Source organism: Pseudorca crassidens, chromosome 8 (genome assembly GCF_039906515.1).
Source record: "Pseudorca crassidens isolate mPseCra1 chromosome 8, mPseCra1.hap1, whole genome shotgun sequence".
NCBI classification, from domain to species: domain Eukaryota; kingdom Metazoa; phylum Chordata; class Mammalia; order Artiodactyla; family Delphinidae; genus Pseudorca; species Pseudorca crassidens.
In genome coordinates, this window is record NC_090303.1 from 14,045,565 (window position 1) to 14,067,157 (window position 21,593).

Below are 21,593 nucleotides of genomic sequence, written 5' to 3' on the forward strand. Positions count from 1 at the left end.
TAGTTCTTTCTCTTGAGCTGTGTACTTTCTGAAAACCATTTCTCTGGCCCGCAGCAGGCCCGGGCTTTGGTTGTGAGGCCCAGAGGTCTAGCTTCTTCACCCAACGCTTGCAAAATATTTATAGCAAATTCAAATACCTTCCATAGATTACTCTGATTCTCCGACTGATTTCTCCGCCAGCTGTTCTCTGCCTGATTCATTGTGCAGATTTCTTCCTAGTGCAGTGGATATTCCCTAGTCACCTCCCATAATACGAGGTCTTACAGGTGTAGAGCATGTTTGTAATGCTTGTTCATACACTCTCAGGGAAAAAAAACCATAAAATACAATCTTATGTGTAATTTTCCTGAATACTAAGTGCTTTGCCCTAAACTTTAAGATAGTGTATCAGTTGAAGGATGCCAGGAATGACTTCACCTCGTGTACATGTACCTGTTATAAATTATATTCATTTTGAAATTAATTTCAAAGCCAGCTGTTATTGTTGCTAAAAGTAATCTCTGATGGTGTGCTTTAGCAACTACCATTTAAAACTTAGGATTTAAAAATACACAGCCTCTGCATTGCTTATTACGGTTTTACATTTTGAGTGTAAGTTTCCTTCTTAATTATGTTGTCTGCAGCACTTAATAAAATGAACTTTTATGGAAAAGAAGAAAATACATATACATAATGTTGGAACTTTTGAGTGATTTATTTTTCCTTATTTTTTCTACCACACTCATTTAATTATCTCTACAGCAATGCTAAAATCGAAAGGCTGGTTCCTATTCCACGGGAGTTTGTTGGAAGTTCTAACTGGCAATGCAAGTACCTATGCAATCTTAATCCAACGAGACAGCTCCTCTAACTGGAAGGTTGTCTGTTTTGACCATCAGAAAGCTGGGCAGGATGGGGTACCTTCCCTAACTTACTCAATGAGCCGGGTCAACTCTGACAGTCAGAGCTGGGAGGAAGTATCTCCTTCAAAGTGAACACACATTGAATTCCACCCACCATTTTCCCTTATTCATGGGGAGTGGTAGTACTTTTGAAAAGTCAGGTTTTTCTTTTTTCCTTTTTGAATGTAATTGACACAATGAATATATGTAATATGAAAGATAAGAAAGAAAGGAAGGAAGAAAGGAAGGAAAGAAGGAAAGGAAGGAAGGAAGGAAGGAAGGAAGGAAGGAAGGAAGGAAGGAAGGAAGGAAGGAAGGAAGGAAGGAAGGAAGGAAGAGAAAGGTGCTTCCCTGGTGGCGCAGTGGTTAAGAATCTGCCTGCCAATGCAGGGGACACGGGTTCTATCCCTGGTCCAGGAGGATCCCACATGCCACGGAGCAACTGGGCCCATGCGCCACAACTACTGAGCCTGTGCTCTAGAGCCTGCGAGCCACAACTACTGAGCCCGCGTGCCACAACTATTGAAGCCTGCATGCCTAGAGCCCTGCTCCGCAACAAGAGAAGCCACCGCAGTGAGAAGTTCATGAACTACAACGAAGAGTAGCCCCCTCTCACCGCAACTAGAGGAAGCCTGCGTGCAGCAACGAAGACCCAATGCAGCCAAAAACAGAATAAAGTAAACAAATTTTAAAAAAAAGAAAGAAAGGGAAAGAGGGAGGGAGGGAAGAAAGAGGGAAAGAAGAAGGAATCTTCACCTTATGTTATTCATTTCAAATTAGGTTTCCTCAGAAAATCTGAGGAAACTTTAAAAATGTTCTTCACTCAAGTCATAGAGAGATACAAATAATAAGTATATAGATTCAAACTCTTCTAAGTAATGCTAAAAACAAGGCAGCCGATGCTCCAACAAGGGCAAGACCTCACCCGGCTCTTATCACTGTCCATTTCAGCTTGACAAAAGCATGACCACATGTCAAAGACAATGCCATATGTTCACCAAAAACAATTTCGTTTCCTCCTGGGCATACAGGAAGCTACATTTCCCAGTTTCTTTAGCATTTAGCTTTGGGCCATGAGTCTGAATTCTATCCAATGGAACACAAGTGAGGGTTTTGTATGCCACTTCCAGAGCTGGCCACCAGCCTCTCTCCCCTCTGCCCCTTTAATAGTAACCAGGGGACCACATATTGAAGGTGGATAAGAAGAGCCTAGATTCCTGAAAGACTGCATGAGATGATGCCATTTTCCCCATCACCACATTGGACTATAACAGGGGCAAACAAGAAATAATTATTTGAGATCAGGGTTTGTTTATTATAGCAGCTAGCATTATTGCCCAAATAATGCACACCATATTCTACCACACATGTTCTCTGTGTTGTTTATTTCCTGCCTCACCCATAGTCATCATTTTATGATAAAAAATATAGGAAAACTACTTCATCCACACAAGTGCTTCTCCCTACCCGATGTTTTTCCTCTTTTTCTTTCCTTCGTCCTTGGCTCCCCAACACACACACACATACACACACACACACACACACACACATACACACACACACACCCCTTTACCTTTACACACCCCTTTTCAGCTTTGAATTGGTATGCAGGCTTGTCAGCACAGATTTCTTGGGCTTTCAGAACATCAATCAGCTTCATAGCTATAGGCAAAGTTCTTTCCTTAGGGAACACTTTTTATAAAGCAAGGGATATATTTTGCTTTCTCCAGTCAGAGTAAAGTTAAGGATGTAGCTAGCTCCTTGTCATAAGCCTGAATAAGAGGGAGAAATTTTCTGCTCACCGCTCACTGTCATTTTCTCTTTCTGACTTCTACTTCCCCTGAATTATTGATTCATCTAGCAATTACCCAGTTGACCACTTTAACGTGAGTTCTTTGAGGAAAAGGACCAATGCTTACTGCCCGTTTATCCTCAGTATTTGGCACCTACTAGGTGCTCAATAAATGTTGGCTATTCTTTAATGATAACATTATAAATCAGGAAACAAATCAGCTTCAACTCTATCAAGAGGAATTAGGACAATTTCATGGGACTAGGACAGCTGTCTGGCCCTTCTCATGGTTATCTGAATCCCAGATCTGAAACTGAAAGGAAATGAAATTTTAAATATAAATACCACTTTTTAATTCATCTTCAAATAACTTCTCTTTCTTTTTCTCTCCTCTCAAAAGAAAAAGAAGGAAGAGGAAAAGAAAGCAAAGGAAAGGAAACTTCTAAGAGGCTCATTTTCTTCTCCAAGCAGAAAATGGAGGTCTCAAATGCTTACAAAATCTGCCGCTTCCATCTCACATTTACAGTCAGCAGTGAAGTAGAGATAGGTGGAGGAAATGAAAAACTACAGGAGTAGAAATTGCATTTGCCGAGTACAAATGTAAAACTCCAGTTTCCACCCTTCATTCTCCGGTGTTAGTTTCTGAAATCCCCATAGTAGGAAATCCACTTGAAATACGTTTGCCTTTGGATCTATTTTTAAATGAAAAAATCTTAGTGCTTCTGGTATATGTATGTACTAGAGACAGTCTTAACCTAAGACATTAAGAGAGAGGCCTGGGGGCAATTTATCAATGACAGAGCCCAACACCAGAAGAGAAATTCTAATGGCTTTTTAACAAAGGTTCTATTTTTAAGACCTAATTGGCTTATCCACAGGGATTATTTCTGGTATTAAAGTTTTCAAAAAGAGATTGTTCCAAGAAATTCAGACAGGATGTATGGTAAAAATCATCGCTAAGGTGATACAACAGCAGTAAATATTTATTGATGCAGAATAAGAAGCTCTGGAATATCTGGGGACTTGCCTGCTATTGTTGTGAGTTATGAGAGACATCACAACCGACGCCTGCTTTTGTTTTTCTTCTTGCAGCCAGAGAAATAAACGCAACCCTGAGAGTCATCAGAACATCCAAGGGGACTCATGACCTGTCCCTTGGGAATATTTGGTCAAACTCCTGCCTACAGATTCTTCAGCTTCCCAGTCTTCCTCTTTTCCTATTCCCTTTACTCCTCCTAGCTGTCCACTGGCATGGTATTTCTCCATTTCTTTAACACACTCACTTTTACATTTTAGTCCTTCTTCATATTGCTCTCGGAATTTCTCCACACCCAGTAATATCTGGCTGCCTCAGATAGGTGAGTCCACTGGGGAGTGTATATACGGATCAGGTGAACGATGGTGCTCTGCCAGGTTCCCTTCCAGCTCTTTAGGGACCCTGGACTGTTAATCATCTTCTCCCCTGTATATGCACCCTTTGTTTCTCTCTACTCATTTCTTTCTATTACAAGTATCTTCTATCTTAAAAGACAATCTTGTCTTGGAAGCATATATTCTATTAGCTCTGGTACTGTATCTTCCTACCTTCTTTCCCATTCCCTGTCCCTACTAGCTCACGTCCCATTAACTCCTCAAGCTACTAAAATCCAAAACCCGGCTTCTGTCTCCACCATTCCACTGAAGCTAGTCCCCTTGGTAGACCAATACTTCCACGTTACCCATGTCCACGGTACTAAAGAAGAGGCTTTAAAACAGGTAGCATCTTCTGGATCCACTGACGCTTGCTGAAGAAAGCAGTTCTTGGTGGTTCCTTATGAAGAGGTAGTTCATATTGTGGGTACCACATTACCTTGCCTCCTGGCTACAGCTGACCCCAGGGGGTGGGTGTATACCAGTGACCCAAAGACTACCAATCTATAGACTAAGAGGTCCCTGTCTAATTAGAAACATGGGGATGAATGAGCCCAACTGGAATCTGTCCTTGAAAGACTGGTCTAGAGATGGAATATGGCAGTGCAGCCAAAGCACGCAGACCTCCACAGACAGCCAAAGAGTTAGGCTGATGGTAGGCAGCCTAAAGAGAGATCACGAAGCATCTCCTACACAAAGGGATTGTGGAACCTCCTCTATGTTCCCATAGTTTTTTTCAGGAGGCAACAAGATATCCTGAGTGCAAGAGTTTATTTGTATCTTGAATGGACTTCTAGTTTCTGGACTGTCTTCCATACTCTACAAGGCCTGACTTTTCTGGAGTTCCTATTCTCCCTAAACCTGGTTGCATAACTAGGGCTCCTGTCTACTTCATTTTCCTGAGTGTGTACTTACAATAAAGCCACTATTGCTTCATAAAACTTGAAGGAACATAGTCTTTGGTAGCAAAAAGCCCACATAAGTAATAGAGACACCCAGCAGACATTATCTTATGTCTGTGATATTTGACTCTGCTGATCACTACCTCCTTCTATAAGTTCTTTTTCCCTTGGCTTGTGTACAATTCTTCTTGGTATTCGAATTCTATGGCTCTGTCTTTTCTTTCTTCACTATCTCTATTTCCTCATTTCAACCCTTAAAACTGGTTATTCCTCAGGCATACCATGATCCACTTTTCTTAAATCTATCAATATATACTATCTCTCTTAATAAGTACATACATTATTCAGTCATAAAAAAAAGAATGAAATAATGTCATTTTTAGCAACATGGATGGACCTAGAGATTATCATACTAAGTGAAGTAAGTCACACAGAGAAAGACACATACCATATGATACCACTTATATGTGGAATCTAAAATATGACACAGGGACTTCCCTGGTGGGGCAGTGGTTGGGAGGCACGGGTTTGAGCCCTGGTCCAGGAGGATCACACATGCCACAAAGTTAAAAAAAAAAGAGTACATACATACATAGTCATGGCTCCAACCTCCATTTAAATCCTAATGACAGCTGCTTGCCGGACAACTTATCTTCATGGCATGTCACACAAGATCCTCCAGTTCCACATGGTGAGAACCAAAGTCACCACGATTTTGCACAAAATACCTCTTTGTCTTGAATTCCTTCCATTAACAGATGATACCCTTGTTATCCTAAGAGCCCCAGCCAGTAACACAATTCTAAATACAACACGGGCTCTTTATTTATTTTACTGGTTGGCCATGCCATGTGGCATGCGGGATCTTAGTTCCCCAACCAGGGATGGAACCCATGCCCCCTGCAGTAGAAGCGTGGAGTTTTAACCACTGGACCGCCAGGAAGTCCACTCCATGCTTTAATTACTTCCCAATAGATCTTTACCCCGGCCCTCCTCCACTGCTGCCTTGTTCTGGTTCTTCTCCCCTGAGCCCCCCTTGATCATTGCTCCTACTGGGTACTCCCACTGTGCCTTCTGTATACCTTCCACAGCATCAACCTGCTGTACTGACAGCTGCTGGCTTCCCCATCTGCCTCTGTTAAGACTGCAAGCTCCTCGTGGGTAAAGATCCAGGTTTAGTCTCATTTGTACTTCTACCACTAAGCACAATGCTGGCATACTACAGGTACACATTAATGTTGAGTAGCTAATAAATAAATGACTAAACAAATAAAAAGTCAGACTTGCCTGCACTGTTTCAGCCTAGCTGCATCAAAACCCATTCAACTAAAACTGGGAAATGTAATATTGAACAACAGAGGGGTTAGTTCTGTCGACTGAAAAAAAATGCATAACCTAAAAGTTGAGAATTAGGTTTTATTTGGTGGTCTTTCTGAGGACTTCAAGCCCGGGAAGCAGCCTCTCAGATAGCTCTGAGGGATTGCTCCAAAGGGCTAACGGAGGAGCCAGGATATACACGGGGTTCTGCAACAAAGACCAGGCAGTGGGAACATCAAAAGATTACTGTTAATTAAAGAAAATCAGACATCTCAAGTTAAGGAATTTAGCGCTTTTCTATGTATGGAAAGATGCAAGAGTCTGGGTTCATTGAAGTCATTCCTTCGGTGTACAGCTTAGGTATCTAGGGCTGGTATCGTGTTCCTTCCCATCCTGAGTCCCCTCAGGGCCACTGCTGCAGGTGGCTGCAGTGGCTGAGGGCTTGTGCAGCAGACATATTTCCTCTGTAGTTCATAATCTCCAAACCTCTCCCCTCAAAAGGGCCTCTCTTCTCAAAAGACACTAGAAGACAAACACGTCCTCTTGACTCCCATCCCATCCCCTTCTCAGAGCCTCTCCTTACAAGACCTTCACGCAGCTCTTATTTGACTTATTTGGGGACTCCTACCAAACAGGGCGTGGCTCTGAAGTTAATGGCCATAGCTAATACTGTAGAGCTGTGATGACCTCACTCGTCAAGGCTCTGTTCATTCCATATGTAGGGAGGACCTTTACTTTTGCACACGATGGGGTTGCTGAAGAATGGCCTTAACAACCTCCTTAGTCTGAAAACTTGAACTGTTGTCTTCATGGGCCATTGGTTCAAAAGGAAGGATTTGTGAAAGAGTTCGAGGAACGAAATACTAGTATGATGCCTCTTTACCTAAGTTAATCCTAGACTCTGTTGATGGTAGGAAATCCAGTTACCTTTTGCTGTGTGTGTGTGTTTGTGTGTGTTTGTGTGTGTGTGTGTGAGAGAGAGAGAGAGAAGGAAAGAAAGAGAGAAAGGAAGAAAGGAAGGAAGGAAGAAGGAAGGAAGGAAGGAAGGGGGAGGGAGGGAGGGAGAGAGAATACATGTACAAACACAAATGTACTTGTATGTGTAGAATAAAATATAGAGTCACCATTGCCCATTTTGATTTGCCCCCACTAACGGAAAAAGGTATTAGCATATATGGTTGAGAAAAATAGATTTATATAAAATTTTACATGAAAAACTATAGATGGGAAAAATAATATGAGCTAAAATTTATTTAACACTTATAATATTCAGATACTATTAAGAACTTTACAAGCATTATCTTTTAAAAATTCTTATAACAACCTTGTTTATAGATAAGAAAACCGAGCCTCTGATGTAGCTGAGTCACTTGGCAAAGTAACAGAACCAGGATTTAAAATTAGGTGGATTCATCTTCAAATCATGTTTCAACAGCTATAACACGCTGAAGATCAAATTTACCTTATCAAGTCCAACTTGCTAAGTTTCCAGATAACAAAACTGAGGCCCAAAGGTGTGAAGCAGCTTGTCCAAGGTCACACAGTTGGTTAGGGACAGAGTCAGGACCAGCCATGAACTACCTACGGGTAGCTTGCCTTGCCATGGAAACACGTGATTCCTGAAGACCGATAACAATGAATAAGAAAGGAAAGTCTGGAAAGTGAGCAAAATAAAGTCAGATGCTTTCCGCTTCTGCCTGACTTTGGGATGGCCTGCATTCTGTTTCCTATAAAATTGCCAAGAGACAACAAATACACTCATGGGAAGGAAAAACAGTCTGTTTGAATGACACATACAAGAGATATTTTTGCATAAAAGCAGGGAATTGGGCCACTTACAGCCTCTTAAAGATCAAAAGGCCCTTGGAAGAATGTTCTTCCTCACCACCAGCTCCTTATCCCAACCCACAGCTGACTGACTTCCTTATTAGGCTGGGACAATGGAAGGGCAAAAAATTTAAACCAGCTAGGCCTTGTGAAGCTCAGAAGAGTAAGGCTTGGGGAATGGAGGCAATGTCCCCTGGGAGCATGGCTGGAAGTAGACCGTTTGGGCCATGAGGGTGGAGACAGTGCCCAAGCACATGGAGGCCCCTGTATTCAGACCTGGCTGAACACAGCCCTCTCAAATCTAAGGCTTCCTAGTTTTCTAGATAGCTCTTCCCACTTGTTCAAGACCCCAGGCTTCTGCTGCAGGCTATCTGATATCCTCCACTTACAGGTGAGGCTGGGGGCCAGTCTTCAAGAAAGGAGTCCTTCCAATGCTCCCAGCAGCTCTCTGGGACTTGGAATCCACTGCTAAGCCTACTCCAGTGCTTTCCCTTGCTGGCAGACAGGGTAAGGACAGGGTGGCCTAGGGACATGTCCAGTATAGCTATATGGCCCTTCCACCCTTTCATCAAAACTCAAACTGCCCCCAAGTTAGCCTCTTCATGGTACTGAGCTTCTGTCTGGCTGTCCAGCTCCCTCCCATAGACCCTTCCTCAAGGGCTATTATCCTTTCCTAAATCTCAGCTCATTGACTAAGTTTTAGTTATATGACCTGGTCCTTGGGCAGTCTGCTTACTTCTGCTGAGAAACTGAGTAATTTCCTCCATACTCTACCTGCCTTGGCATTGAGCTCTCCACGGATTCCTCCTCCTCAGTGGCCCTGGTTTACTGGAAGTCTATCAGGTGAGGCCTCAAATGCTAATAGAACTGGCCTGTGGGTTGCCAATGATTCTCTCCAATTTGTGAGATTGTAAAGAAACAGTTACTGCAACCGCTGCTAAGCTCCCATGACTTCTACTACTACCATTACTAATTACCATCCTTTGGGTGATGGGCATTGTGCTAAGTGCTTTGCATGCATGAACTCATTTAATCTTTGTAACTTTAAGAGGTAGGTAGTGGATATCCATCTTATTTCCATTTGGTAGATCAGGAAACTGATATGTAAATGATGAAGTGGTTCTACATGGAGAATAGCTTAGGAGTCTTCTGAGATATTCATCATCTCATCCCTTAAGGCAGCTTGGGCCAGACTCTCTGGCCTCTGCCTCAAGCAGCCCCAATTGTTTACTCCAGGGTTCTTACCCCAGCACCTGTACAAATATTATCATTTTTAAACGTATTCCATGACATTAAAAATGTTGCGAAGCCCTAGCTTAAGCAACTTGGTTAAGTGGTAGAGCCACTCTGAATTCGAATCTGTGGAAATCAGAACCTGAGCTCAAGATAAACATTCATAATGATTTTTTTCCTAGTGAGACAAATAAAAGGGGAGGGAGTAACAAAACCAAGATATAATTCTCCAAGGATGAGTATAAGAGAGCAAGGTTAATCAGAATCACCATAGTTTCAGTAATTTTATAAAATTGAGAGAAAAGAGTGACAAAGTCCAGAAAAGAGAGGAAAATCAGGTTGAAGAGGGAGGTTACAATCATGATGGTTGAGAGGAGAAGGCTAAACCTGTCTTGAATAGAATCTCAGTACTCAAAGAGTTCCTCAGGAATAAGTTACACTCAACGTTCATAGAAGCATGGACAGGATAAAATAGATTTAAAACAGGGTGGACTTTGGGGTGAACATCTGTTAAGTCTTGACCACGAGTCTCATGAAACCCTGAAATTGACTCTTCAGGACCACCTGGAATCCTCTGAGAACAAAACTCTGTCAATACTGCAGGGTTTAGACATCCTCCTTCTTAGAAGCTGGAATTTAGTCCAAAATCTCTAGCCCTAGGTACTTATAAACTTGAAATTTCTTTAAGCTTTTAGTTTTATTCTACAGACAAAAGATCTCATTAAACTTAGTGGTTTTCACTTGGATGTTTGATATTTTTGAGGGTTTGGAAGTATATCTACTCATTGCTTCTCAGGAGGTTCCCCAAATGCTTTCCACGATGCATGCGCTGTCTCAAGGAGCCTTTTCTTCTCACTGCTCTACACTTCTGGTGTTTGTCTCTGAGGCTCCTTAGATAACATTACACACACACACACACACACACACACACACACATACACACACACACACACTGATTTTAGACCAAGTCAGAGCAACACCCTCATTTTATGTTACTACAATAGCTTGATAATACACATGGAACCATTTACTATGTTCAAAAGCAAAGCACTAGCATTTTTATATTACAAGCAACCCCAAAGGAATATGTGCTCTTTTCACAAGGACATGAAACAAATGACAGCTGCCATTAAGTCAACTGCACAGAAGAACTATTGATTCCTGACAGTGGAGGCATTAACAGTTTCCTAGGCTGGATTCACGTTTGGATGGTACCAAAGTGATTGCGCCCCAAATGGTTTCCACGAACTTGAACTTTGTAAGAAAAGCTTCGAGAAGGTTCAAACCAGTCTCAGTGTCTTTGTCATACCCTCATGGCCACAAGAGCTTGCATATACCCCTCTCTGCATAAAAGCAAGTCTCGTTGCTTTTAAGGTGTGGTCAGGTTGGGGGTCAGCTTGAGGTGAAGTGGAGAACCCCAAACATATTTTGGCTTCCAGACAGGAAACCAGCAAATGGTTTTCTTTCTAACTAAACCCAAGTAAGAAAAATGTTCACGTCTGTTTTGATGAATGAGTTATTCAGAAGCAGTGAGTTCATCTGTTTTGGCGTCCAGAAATTGGTGAAGGCCCACAAAAATAGTAAACAATGCCTTTCTAGATGTGTGCCTCAACCCAAACAGTATGTTACATGCAGCCAGCCAGAGTCTACCCGTGGACATACCAGGATGAGTCCCACTGTAGCCAATGAAAATTATGTGAGAATTTCTGGGGGGCAGAGTTCAGCTAGGGAGCTATGCACGAGGATCCAAGGACAGGGTTTGAGCCCAGAACTTAGCTCAATGGGTTGGATGCATGGGCCTTTCAAGACAATGCCTTTTTTCTTTGCAGTTTATTAACTAGCATGCTTCATGCAGGCATGGGAAAACTGATCCAGGAGCCAGTGAACCCTAAAACTGTCCAACTGTCTGAAGTCATACTATAACAAGACAGAGTCATTTTACTTCTGATGTGTGCTTTCATGTAGACATATCTAAGCTGACCACAAATAAAAGTGAAAACAGATCCAGGGTAAGTACAGCAAACAATGGAAAACAAATGGACTCTGGAGTTCAGATGACAAGACTGGTTTCGTATGCCCCCATATTTTGCTTTTTTTCCCCTAAAACTGTTTTCTTAGCATTTCTAGCATTATTAATGGAATTAAATTATTCCACATGGGTGCAGAATCAGTCCCACGCTGCCAACATTTGTTCTCTGCACTCCAGCTGGGAGAAACACGGCACTTCCACGACAGCGGCCCTGATCTTTTATTACAGCAATTTAGGACTCGGTGTTTACCCATGGGAAGGTGGGCATCATTCGGAACATATAAATGACAAGGACTTTGTTTGTGAATACCTTATCATGTTTTCTAACAGATGCTTTCACTTAAGATATTCAGTCCTTGAATCCCCACAATGTTGATTACACTGAAAGAATGTGTTTGTTTGTCTGAGAAGGGCAACTGCCTGGACAGTCATGTTCTTAAGAAGAAGAAGGAGGGCAATCCCACTCTTGCCTCCCCTAAATATAGAAATAGATGCAGGGCGAGGTGCAGTATCCCCTAGATTCCTTCTCTTAAAGTTCACATTATCTAAGAAATACTTATTAAGCATCTTTTACGTGCCAGATACTTTTCTAGATGCTAGAGAGATAGCAATTAATTAAAAAATTACCAAGGGACCTCTCTCATGGAGCCTACATTCTATTTGGTGTGGAGAAGATAAACAAATCTATCAATACTTCATTGCTCAATTCAGCATGTGCTTACATTTTCGCTCAGCATCTCTTCTCCAGTTTTAAGTCCAATGCTAGATTTCTGCACTAGGTGTATAATGCTGCCAAAACGTGTAAGCTTTTGGAAGGCAGGATGAGGTCTAGGTGCCTTTCTTTTCCAGGCAATCATCAATTCCTAAATGATTATGATCAACGTCTTTGAAACAATGAACAAAATACTATTGTCTCAAAATCTCATGTTCCATTTAGTCACTCTACTATATGGATTAAATTCTGTGCAGTGAAGTGGATCTTTTTAAATGACTAGATAGAAAAAGTCATAGAAATCACTCTTTTCCTTCCTCTTCCAAAAGCAAATGTAATCAATGCACCACTCTGCCCACTATGGATTGTCATAATATGCTGTATACTCTCAAATAAAACGAGCATTTAAAAAATACCAAATGCGATAGCATGAATGTGCCAAAAATGGTTTTCAATTTACTATATGATTTTCTTTAGAACTACTGCTCGATTTCTTTCGGTTCACCTAAAACAAACCTCTCCCTAGGTGCGTGACTATATTGTGTATGTGACTATTTATATAGCTGGCAAAAAAATTAATGATAATAGTGTCTACTGCTTTTAATAGTTCAAAAATCTTATTTTGGAAGATACTCTTGTTTCCTTCTTGAGGATGGAATAAGAAGACACGACGTGAGGGAAGGAAGGACCACAGGAAATGTGATTTCATTAAGATTTAAATGAAAATGTGTCTTTCTGAGGCATATGGCAGGTAGTTAACGACACAGGCTTTGGAGTCAGAAAAAATTGGCTTGACTCCTGCTACACCAGTTGTATAATTTTAGGCATAGTTGAACCTCTCTAAGATCAATCTTCCCATCAGTAAAATGAGAACATTTTTCTTATAGAGATAGCAGTTGTGAGGGTAAAATGGAACAACATCAAATGGAGGACTTGGAGCAAGGTCTGGCATGTCTGTAAGTACTCTATACATGGTAGCTGCTTGTTATTATTACTATCATCAGAAATATTGTTATTTTATTTTACTATTACATGATAGAGAATCTTGCTTGATCTTGAACCACGTGCAGCAAGGAGAAGAAAAAGTATAACAGAAAAGTTTTGTCTTCCAAAACAAAATTACGATTGAAAATAAAAATTGATACTTTTATTATATCTCGCTATGATCAACAACCTGGACTAAAAACCTTTTTAAAAGAAACATGAACCAATTTCTAACTTCCCATAATCAGGGAGTGAAAGTTAACATGTTTAAATGGAAAACCATAACTAATCTTTTAATTTCATTCGAATTTCTTATTGTAGCGAACACGAAATAGAACAAAAAAAAATAAATGAAATCCAGTCATTTATAGATCTTCTGGTGCAAAGTGGGCTGAACTCTGAATAGGAAGTAGGGCAAATGGTTACACTGAATGTCCCCACTTTGAGCTTCAAATTCACAAGAAGTTGGCTCTTCAATATTGTGCTTTCTACCAGCTAGCCGTGAAAGTATGTGCTGCCCAGGGGACGCAAAGGATGCCCAGTGGTTTTATGGTGGGTATTTTTAATGAGCCTGATGACATGTACAGCTTCTGTATATCCCCACTTGATGGGAGTTGGGTTATCCTCTTGGTTCCCCAGTGGGTCTCAGAGAGGAAGCTCTTCTGCTTACTACTTGGAATCACTAGGACACATTGGGGGAAGGTGTATACACGGCTTTAAAAATGACAAAGGGGAAGTCGGAAGGATTTTATAGCCTGAACAGAAAACCTACTCCATAATGAAGGAAAAGGGGGATCAGAATAGACAGTAAATGTAGACCCATCAGTAGAAAGAGGCTTTTGAAGTTTTAAAATGCTATTTTGGTGATGATCAAATTGAGAAGTCAGAAAGGAGACAATCTGAAAGTGTGTGACTGTGTGTGTGTGTGTGCGTGTGTGCGTGTGTGTGTGTGTGTGTGTGTGTGTGTGTGTGTGTGTGAGAGAGAGAGAGTGCTGACACCACTGAGGAAATTTCCATAGGGGATAGAGAAAAAATTCATTCACCCATTCTCTACAACCCTGCCTCTCACAGCGTATCTTCAAGTCATTTGTCTGGTCTAGTTTGAAATGACTAAGTGATGGGGTTTCCAAAATGTTCCCAGAGAGACTATTCTACAGTCTACAAAATTTCACTGTTTCCTCTTATTTAGCTTAATTTTACTCCACTTCAATTCACTGTTTCTATTCAAGGGGGAAAAAAAGGAAGCCTGTTCTTTAAATTCATGTCATAGGAAACAGTTTCTGTTTTCTTTTCATTTTAATGATTGGGTTTCTCTGAGGCTATGCCTAACGTTTGCTAGAAGGGATACAAGACTATAAGCCAGTTCTTTTCTGGTTCAAAAGAGCTGTACTGGCTCACGTGTGAGGTCAAATCCTCATCGAGCTCAACTGTGAGGGCATTTTTAGTTGCATCTACCCTGGCTCATAGGGGCCTGAAGAACATCTGATAAACCATACATTACATAACATCTTTAGGGTTGCTTTTTTCCCCATTCCTATGCCCAAGATACATAAATAAGAGTTTAAAGTTCAGCCCAATTTGAAATGTCCACAAGCTTTCATTTCTAAACTTACTTCCTCAGAGGAGCACACTGACATCTGCTGTGCCTCCCAGAAGAAGGGGCATCCTCTCTTGAAAAAAATCAAGTCTTCATTTTCCTGGTTAAGATCTTAGACTATTGCCAACTTCTTCAAACCCCTTCCCTCACTGCCCAAGTGAGACCTGCCCAGGAAGATGAACTTGAATTCTACAAAGTTTCTTACCTAGGACACCTCCAGAAGACAGGGGAGAGGTTTAGGATAAAATTTTAGTTTCTTTCCATCCTCTCTGAAATAAACCAAGCCTGTGAGTACAAGGCACAGGTCTCTAATGAAATATATCTCAGGCGCCCTCAAGATGCTCTGAATTGATGGGAGTGATTACATTAATGTAGACCCCAGGCTCCAAGACATGCTGGATCAGAAACTCCTGCAAATGGGGGCAAAGCTAATAAATGCCCTGGGGGATGTGTATGCACACCCAAGCACGAGGACCTTGATGGAATCAATCTTTTTGACTCCACCCAGGAGAGTGTTTAGAAACTTTTGATATTTATGCACTTCCTTACATGTGTTGTCTTTCCCTTTTCCCCTATGTATACTCACAATGGAACCATCCTCCATGCGGACAGCTGATCTGGTTCACATGAAATGCAGACAACCAGAACCGTGGGACTGCTCTAGGTCAGCATAGCAAGGGAGTCGGGAACATGAAGCCAGCTGCCACTTACCGGCTGTGTAACCTCAGCCATGCCGTCTAACTGCCTGTGTCTCGGTTTCCTCATCTCCCGAATAGTAGTAATAATAGCAGCTACCTCATGGGCTAGTGTAAGGACTATATGATTCACTTAATTAATATTTGTAAAGGGCTTAAAATAAAGCCTGAGATACAGTAAACCACTCTCTATAATTGCAGACACGATAAATTTAGGACTCTGTGGTTTCAACTTCTGTACACAGTATAGCACCGTCTGTAAACCCTGTACACCTTCTTGGGTAGAAAATAAAGAAATAGAGAAACTTGAATCTATGGTGAGCAGTGGCAGAAAAAAAAAAAAGCAAGCTTGGTCTCTGTGGAATCTAGAAGGAACAGCAAAGACCTTACAAGAACATGAGTGCAACGCCCCAGCCCATAGACACCCTCAGACAAGGCCATCCCTACCGTTCAGGGCAGAGAACATTAGCAAGAGGCTGCCAGACAGCTCAGACCCCACCATCATGTAAAGGAGAGGAGTACGTCCTGCTTTTTGGCTGGGTAAGGCAAGAATGAATCTTCGGACACTCATGACAAAGACTCTTGAATGTCAGAAATGAAAACCAATGTCTGCCTGGAGCACAGTGTCATTTTCGAGGCCCACGGTGACTAAAGCCACCCTCGCACTTGTGCTAACAAAAAAATGCCCCTTTAGACAAAAAGATTCTGAAGGAAATCTTGCTGATTTTCCGGAAGAGAGTCCTTCCTAAATTTGTTACCTGGCTTTGTCTGTGACAGGTTCGCGATGGTAATGACTTTTTCGCGGCAGGTATTCAGTATTCTGCTTGTTTCACAAACTTCCATCACTGTGTTTCGCAAGCTACTGCCAAGGGTAAGGCTTCTCCATGCCAGGTTTTCTGAAAAATTAATAAATCTACTGCCATAATCCTTACTGCCTCAACTGACAAATGTAATAAACGACAGGATACAAAACCCAGGTTTCCTAATGGGATTGCTTCCCCCCCCCCTTTTTTTTTTTTCTGTCTTTGACAATTTTTACAGAGTAGCACTTCTGAGACGTGGTCAAGTGCTATAAACCTAATCCTTAGCAATTTCCTCCTTAGCTCAAATAATCTAAATATTTTATTAATGGTAAAGGGTTTCACATGTCAACTCTCAACCAACCCACCCTGGTCTATCCCTTGCCTCTGTCTCTTCTTCTGGTTGTTTGGATAATTTTCTTTAAAAAAACATACTTCTGTCAATATTTCAAACAAAACACACAGGGTATTTTTTCATACCCTTTCTTTAGAAGTTTTCAAAAGTAGCACGCTATTCCTAAGCACATCTATCAAAATGTTGCAATAACCTTGATGTCGGTTAAAATGAAAACGTGTTGGTTTAAGTGTGTGGATGTGTCAGAGGGCCAATTCCAGGAGATCCAAAGGGCTTTATGGTGCACAAAGGGAAGGGGGCGGGTGGCTCCAGACTCCCTGCGTGGGAGAAGCAGTTCTGGCAATCTTTCGGGACTCTGGAGATGTGACTGGAGATGGGTTTGGGCCCAGGATCTACTCTGCCTTGTAGGAGTCGCTTTGTCCAAGATGGCTGTGGGCACCCTCTAGTACAGCAAAGCTATTCATCCACGTAGGCAACAGCCATCTTCCTATAGCAAAGATCTGCAGGGATTTACAATGGTGCCAGGGTAGTTTGTAATAAGGAATGACAAGTTATTACCTATTTGTGAACCTAACGTTTTGGGGGTAGAGTCCATTTAACAAAAAGATTTTTTTAAACAAAAGAGAAAGCAACATTTATTACTAAGTGCTATGTCAGCCCTGTCTGAGGAACTTAGATATTTTAGCTCCTTGGATCCAATGATCATTATGATAATTCTGTGAGATAAGTTTCATTTCCCTCACTTTAAGGTAAGGATTATGATGCTCAGAGAGATTAAGTAGCGTTCACAAGGCATGTACGATAAAGAGAAAATAAATGGTGGTATTTGAACCCTACAGCATTAGAGAAAACAATGTATGTTCATTTAAAATCCAAGATACCAAAACACTTTGAAATGCTACCCACTAGCACTAGGAGGTATTGTTTGCTAAAACGGATTAAAATTCACTTCTTATTTTGATTAAAGCTATGTTAGCAAGTGATGAATGCTGACTTTACCTTTTACTACAGTTAACTTTAAACTATTTTTCCTATATCTTCTCACTATATTAATGTTCTGCCTCAGCAATCCTAAACACATAGTTTTTTTATTTATGTTTATTCATTTGTACAGATCTCAAAGTAACTCACAAAAAGGAGTGCCCCACATAAAACAACAGAATTTGTATCAAAGGTGCCAGAGTCATTCGTCATAATTAATTCATCTTAGCACACTCATTCATTCGACATATGCATTAATTGATCCAAGCTTTATGCAAGGAGCTCAGGATAAAAGATAAATAGAACACGGGTTTACACTCAAGAAAGTCACTGGGCAGAGAGGAAGACATAATAGCAAGTTATTATTATAACACAGTTTGACAACTGCTAAGAAGTGTAAGGCAGCCTGGCGAATCTGTGTGTGGCTAGGGATTCCGTCAAAGTTGCTGATGCTTGAATTTTGAAGGAGGGATTACAGCTTTCCTGATGTGCACTCCAAGCAGAGGAAATAACATGAAGCCATGCATCTGCACAATGCTGCAAATATGTCTGAGTGGCTAATGCATGCAGCAAGAGTTTGGGAGTGGGGCAAGACAGGCAAGGAAGGTGCACAGGGTCCTGCTTATGAAGTCTTTGTACTCTAGGCTATGGTATTTGAATTCTGACCTGTAGGTCAAGGGTATACAGGGGGGCAATCTAATATTGAGAGGCCCAGAATCTTACAAGTACCTACCACTTATTTGCATCACTTCTAAGCAAAGCAACCACTGGTCATTCCTTCCGGGATCCATGCTTTTTACCGTGTGATCCTGGGAGCTTGAAAACAATAAACTGGGTTGGGAATCAGTGCCTGACTCAAACCAGTGGACATGAGAAAGTCCATTCGCCTACCAGGCAGATAGGATGGGAAATTTAGGGATGGAGAGGAAGGGATCGATTTGAGAGGTGTATAGGACTTGGAACTGAGGATTCTGTTGACCGGATGGATGTGGGGATTGAGGGGAAAGAAGCAGCTTAGGGTGGCTGCAAAGTTTCTAGTGACAGTGACTGATAGGACCCATAATTCAGAGACTACGCACAGGAAGAGGAAGGGATTTCAGAGGATAGATGACCTGTGTAATCTGAGAAATCTTGAGTTAGGAAACCGAAATAACTGAGTTGTATATTATGAAGAGAGTGGTTATATTTTCCAAATGAAAAACTGGTTTATAAGGACCTGCCTAGGATGCAGGGGATTTTGTGAGAAAATAGGGAGGTACATGTTTCAACTTGGGCTATTACGAGAGCCCACTGCTGTGTACTTTAAATTAAATACTGATATCAAAGGTTAGTTTTATAGTTTAAAACATCAGTTCATGTTGTGCTATTTCATAAACACTAGCCTAAAATGCATAGAATTAAACTGTGCATCACCTACTCTGCTCTCTGTCCTATCAGACGTAGGAAAAGTTATCACAGGACTTAAATGAGACCCCTCAGTTTGCCCTGTTGGCTACAGATTGAGGAAACTTAGTCATGACCAGCAGAAAATGCTTTTGCAGAAATGTCCTGATCTGCTTACGACTTTGCTCACACCCCAGTCAGCCCTGGCTCTACCGTGCCTTTTGCTCTTCAGATGTTCAGCGTCCAGGCTGCCCCTGGCTCATCCCCAGGGACCAGCCAGGGGCTCAACCATTGCTGCTCTCCACTCACCACCATCCTCTCTTTTCAGCACCTGCCTCACGCCCAAACCGCTGGGGTTACCAGTTGGGGCCAGGCTTTCACTGGTTCACTGGTTTCGAGTCACTGCATAAAGTCAAACTCTTTCTCCAAAATGGCAAAGATATAAAAAAAGATATGAACTGTAGCCACACCTGCTGTAGAAGGCAATACAGCTTTGTGATGAAGACCGGGGCTGTGGTGTCAGAAAAAAAAGTTGGGTTCAAATCCCTGATCTGCCATTTATGGTGTAAGATTCTGAACATGTTACTTTAGCTTGGTAGTTCTCTAAGCCTCATTTATAAAATAGGGATAATGATGATAGAAGCAGCCTCCTAGCTTTTGATGTACAAATACAATAATACGATGATATATGACCACTGCCTAACCTGGTACCTAACAGAGAGTAAAAGTTCAATATCTCTTCTTCTCTTCCTCTTCTGTTTTCTCATTATTATGAATTCTCCAGAATATGCTTCCTGTTAATGCAAAAATCTACCAAGTTGCCATCTTACAAAACACCTTCTCAGAAATGCTGAGGTCACTCCCTACCTTTCAATTAGAAGTTCTCTCCTTAAAACATCTGTAATGTTTTCAGCCCCCTGGAATCTCTTTGTGTATATCCACTTGTTTACATGGGTTTATGGCTAAGTGGGACACCAACCAATTGGATTCCAAACCCAATACTCACCCTCACCCTCATTGTCCTATTTCAATGCTATTAGACATCGTTTACTATTTAGGGGACTCAAGGCACCATCTTTTTTTTTTTCCCTGAAAAGTATTTTTGGTACACAGATAAACAGAGAAAGGGAAATTCTGAAAGGAAAGAATTCTGAGGTCTAGGATCCAAAGGGGTTATTATAAACAACTAAGAGTGTTTAAAAAAAAAAAAAAAGAAACATTTAAAAGAAGTCGAAAAATTACCTCGACAGGACCCTTTTCATTTATATTGCTTCAAGTAAAAGATCACATATTCAAAATGTTCCTATTAATTTTCATACGCTGCACTCACTCAGAATGCTTGACTATTTCGCTTCATAATGTTTTGGCACAAAAATGTAAATAACGTTGCACTTCACCTTCCCAAGCTCCCACAGTCTATTTTCTGGGCAATAGAGGGAAGAATACACTAAGAGTCAGAAACTGTGCACATTCTGCTGGTTGGAATCCAAAAGTAGTTTTTAAAAAAGTTTTCTGTCACAACTTGTTCTTGGGAGTTTGCTCCCTGCCAACTAAAAACTATGATTTTCAGGAGAGCACAAACCCTCTTAAAAATCAGACAAGATGACAATATCTCTGCACTGATTTGAATGGGAACCCTATTAAAATATCAATTTTCTACTTCAGGTTTTATTTTCCTTAAGAACTTCTGGAGCATTGCTATTTAGCTGTTTTCGGGAATGGTGCCAACGTTCCTGTCACTTAGCGAAAGACAGGCTCTAAAAGCATCTCAATTTGAGGATGGGGTACTACTGGAAATAGTAGCTACTTACAGAATGTTCCATTGTCATAATAAAGAGGAAGGGAAAGTTAGAAGAACTGGGTTCTAGTCTTGATTCTGCCATCAACTACTTCTTTGGTCTTAGGGAGGTCATTTTTACTTCATGCCAGCTTTCCTCAAGTGGCTCCGGAAGCACACCCATCCTATGAGTTACCCTACTCTCAAAGATGCACACGCGTATGACACACAATCTGTTCACTAAGGAAATCTGTAACTTTGTTTAACTCAGTGTTTCCCAAGCTTATTTGACCATGTAATTACAGGTTAGTGTTCCATAGAACTCACTTTGGAAAGTATTATTTTAGGTATACTCGATAGAAAAAAAAAATAAGGGTATTAGAAAAGATGTACAGGCATACCTTGTTTTATTGCTCTCTGCCTTATTGCACTTTGAAGATAATGTGTTTTTACAAATTGAAGTCTGTGGCATCCCTGCATTGTCAGATGATGGTTAGCAATTTTTAGTAATAACGTATGCTTTAATTAAGGTATTTTATTGTTTTTTTAGACATAATGCTATCGCATATTTAATAGACTACTGTATAGTGTAAACATAATTTTGACATGCACTGGGAAACCAAAAAAACCCCGTGTGCTTCACTTTATTGCGATATTTGCTTTACTGCAGTGGTCTGGAATTGAACCTCCAATGTATGTCCATATGTTAAGATTTCTATAAACTTTTGCATTGCCTGATTTCTCAAAATGTCTGTGGCATGAAATGAGAATTGGAGAATGAAAAAAATCTTTTAATTAAATTTTAAAAAGGACATGGAACTTCTGGTTATGGAAATAAGGTGGATTAACTATCATGAAAAAACCTCTTGATAAAAGATATTTTTAAATGTTAGGATATATTTTTAAAATAGTTTACAC

General features: G+C 41.0%; 1 protein-coding gene across 6 annotated transcripts in view; it reads right to left on the bottom strand.

Moving 5' to 3' along the window:
- SUGCT (succinyl-CoA:glutarate-CoA transferase) overlaps nt 1-21,593 on the bottom strand; it is a 681,818-nt gene that overhangs the window by 34,061 nt on the left and 626,164 nt on the right. For 4 of the 6 annotated variants that reach the window (XM_067745863.1, XM_067745862.1, XM_067745860.1 and 1 more), the window contains one exon: nt 16,138-16,275. The exons of the other annotated variants lie outside the window; for them this stretch is intronic. In XM_067745863.1, coding sequence (XP_067601964.1) covers nt 16,138-16,275 — 138 coding nt within the window. The remainder of the gene's footprint in view (nt 1-16,137; nt 16,276-21,593) is intronic. 6 annotated transcript variants of the gene reach the window in all.